Here is a 3354-nt window from a genome sequence, read left to right on the forward strand (position 1 = left end):
AGTATAGTTTTAGCTTCAACTCACAGGATTTTCAGTTGCACATGATGTTTAATTTGTGCTTTGATCTATTCTATACACTATACATGCTTTAGAACTATACATACTGGAAGCATTTATTAATTGATATTATTGGGTGCATTCTTCTCTATATATGCACATACAACATTTTTTTAAAAGTACCATATTCCCATCCTTTATAGAGAATATGTATTCAGAGTAACTACTTGATACAGTACATAATTAGTCTTGATGTATTTCAGAGAGCATTTGAAGTCATACTAAATATGTTTTGAAATCAAAATTTTTATCAGCCACAAAACCAAACTAGAAGATATTCAGTAGGAAAATGATTCCACCATGTCATGATGTATGAGAGAGTTAAATATTTCCAAAGTGATACTTATGGTATGCAACATTCTTCAACATTATATTTCTATAAATTTTATAGAATATGTTTCAATCTTCATCCTCATTTTATCTGTGTTTTAATAACATAACATTTTCATTCAGAATATTTTAATATTCCATGAATGTTGAATATGCCATTTGGGCCATTTATAGTAATCCTAAAAGGATTCATGCCATCTCTTCTATTGTGATATAATACTAATGTTATCACCTCTGTAAAAATGCCTATGACACCCTCTTGAAATGTAGATATTATTGCTTGTTAAATCCCTTATTCTGTGTGCATATCATCCTTGTAGTTGTGTGGTACAGACTTAAATTCTGCCATACTGTGTCTCTACCCTCATCTCTGCATTTTAGGAGAATGGTGATTAAATCCTAGGAAATGAATTGTGCTTTGCTATAAGCATATGGTACAACAAAGACATCTCTCCAAAGGTTTCAAAGAGTTGACTTTAATCCTTGTCCATGTTAAATTTCATGATGGAGATGGAAATTAGAAGCTGTAGCGTAGGGGAAAGGGTTTTTCTTGAGAAAATAATGCTTTCAATGGGAACAGACAAATAAATGAATGTAGTCAGTTGTGGTGGTGCCTCTGTGTTATTCCAGATACGTAGTGGGTAACGATAGGTGTATTGAATTTTTGAGGCACTCTGAGGCAAATTGTTGATATTCTGTCCCATAATAACAAATAAGAATATCTGGGGACATAGAACACTGATAGAGCACATCTTGGTTTAATTCCTAGCAATGCAAAACAAAAAGATGAATAAGAATAAAATAAAAGGAAAATGAATTAGAGTGTATTTCAAGCAGAAAATGTGTTTTCCAACCAGGCAATAGCACTCAGTATAACAATTGAAGGAAGATTTTTTTATCCTTGGTGCTCTCTACAAGACTTTTTCATGTTTCTAGATGGATGAATTGAATATAACATAAAGTGAGAATGCTTCCACAGTACGTGCTCCTACCTGTGTCGTTGGTGATTTCATTGTCTGCACAAGGGGTGCAATCAAAACAGCAGGCAGCCTTTCCCTCCTGAGGGCTTTTTCTAAAGCCAGGATTGCAACTCTCACTGCATACTGAATGGGGAGGCTAAGGAAAAAATATATGGTGGGAACATCTTAGACTTTTACTTACTTCTTCAAAGTGAGAGAGATAACCGTAATTTGTATGCATACATAAACAAAGGTATATAATTGAATGTAAAATTTATTTCATAACATGAAATATATATTTACAAAAATATAATTAAGTGCATTACTTTCCCACTCATCAGAAAAGTTCCTAACGATTTTTTAATTGCAAACTTATTATTGCTATTCTCTATACAAATGTGACCATTATATGACCAAAACTGGAGGCAGAAAACCTATGACAGTGTTTAGCTCACTTGTGGTTAAGTAAGTGTGCCATGATAGGTACAACATACCTCCATAGTTCCTGTGGCCCACTCTATCAGATCCTCAGATAAAGTCATTCTGTGGCCATGTGGAGCATGTGAAGAAAATGTCCCTACTTTAACCTTTAGTCTAAGGCCTTCTGGAAAATTCCAAAAATTGAGAATGTCATACTCTGAATCCAGTTTCCTTCTGTCATCCAAGTTCACTTGGTCTCCAGCAGGATTGTGAAATTGGATGTTCTTCAGAAAGCGATGCAGCTGAGAGAGACACATTGTCCTATGTGAACAAGGCTCTAGGGTAATGACAGAAAATATAGTTGGGGGAACATTCCTAAGTGTCATAAATCCCATTTAACTAATGCAACTTTAACACTGGTATCCATTTGGAGCACTTGAATGTCTAAGGAGTAAAGTGTCACCAAGTTCAAGAAATGTCAATCAGTAGGAGAAAAAAAATTTTGTCTGCAAGTCCGTTTAAATAAGGAGTACAGTTGTTGGGTAAAAACATCAACTGTGGAATACAGCTTCTAAAACCCAAACGTCCATTATCTATCTGACTATTCCCATAGCGTCTATCGGCAAAATGAGTTCATCAGTATCTGAAGAGTTTGCAGAATTAAATGAAATCTAAGTGCATGCACTTTTGGGTTTAACACCATTTGGTTCTGTAAGTGACTACAGGTTTTCTCATTGTCCTGTAAGAAAACTGTGGAACATGTTCACATGGCTAAGGCGTTGACCTCTTATACACAGAAACAAGGAGCTGGCCTCCTGCTTCCTCCTCCTTGTCAGTGGCTCCTTGATTGAGAATCATTTTAACTCACCTCAAGGTTTACCTCCTTAACAGTAAGTGCGATAAAAAAAATAAAATACCTTGTATTTTGTAGAAATGGTTGTAATATTCTTGGGTGAAACACATAGAATTGAGAGGGAAATCTTTCAGACACTGCATGCTGTCCAAGAGACTACACATTACCTGCCAGGGGTGAAACAACTTCACTTGTCTATTTCTCATTGGTGGCCTTTGTACTTCTTCAAAAAGCATCGCATGGAGGGCATGGGCCACAGCGTACACAGCGTTGTATATATTGTAGCTCCCATCACTCATGGCTGTGTCAAAACGATTTGGAGGCAACCAAGCCACAGAGGCATTAGGTGTGCAGTTCTTCAAGGCACAGTCAGACTCAGAGAATGAGCAATGAAAGTTCTCCAACCAGTATATAACCAGATAAGTGTCTTCTGGGTATTTGAAAGGGGTAACTTCCTGAACAAAATTTTTGAAAGCTGAAATCTCTTCATGGTGATGAGAAAAAACAAGAATCCCATGGAATGGGTCAAGCATGAAATCTCTCCCAGCCAGGTCAGCATGCCAGTGTGAGTTTGTCACCCAGACTTTCCATGTCACAAAGTTTTGCACTATGTTGTAGTTTACATCCTGTGTACTATCACTATTGTAGTAAATAACTACCACATTGGCTGATGGTGTTTCTGTAGTAAGGATATCATGTTTCTTTGAAAATGAGACATATGACACATCCACAGAT

At 36.3% G+C, this 3354-nt stretch overlaps 1 protein-coding gene across 1 annotated transcript in view; it reads right to left on the reverse strand.

Annotated features, from left to right (window-relative positions):
* The window catches only part of LOC102026589 (vomeronasal type-2 receptor 116-like), a 6166-nt gene extending 2999 nt beyond the window's left edge, over positions 1–3167 (reverse strand). The window contains exons 1-3 of the mRNA XM_005414814.2: positions 2787–3167; positions 1841–2068; positions 1380–1503 (exon numbers count right to left, since the gene is read on the reverse strand). Coding sequence (XP_005414871.1) covers positions 1380–1503; positions 1841–2068; positions 2787–3152 — 718 coding nt within the window. The 5' untranslated portion in view covers positions 3153–3167. The remainder of the gene's footprint in view (positions 1–1379; positions 1504–1840; positions 2069–2786) is intronic.
* Between the last annotated feature and the right edge of the window lie 187 nt (positions 3168–3354).

The sequence above is a fragment of the Chinchilla lanigera genome, unplaced genomic scaffold (assembly GCF_000276665.1).
Source record: "Chinchilla lanigera isolate Chin_1 unplaced genomic scaffold, ChiLan1.0 scaffold00199, whole genome shotgun sequence".
NCBI classification, from domain to species: Eukaryota; Metazoa; Chordata; class Mammalia; order Rodentia; family Chinchillidae; genus Chinchilla; species Chinchilla lanigera.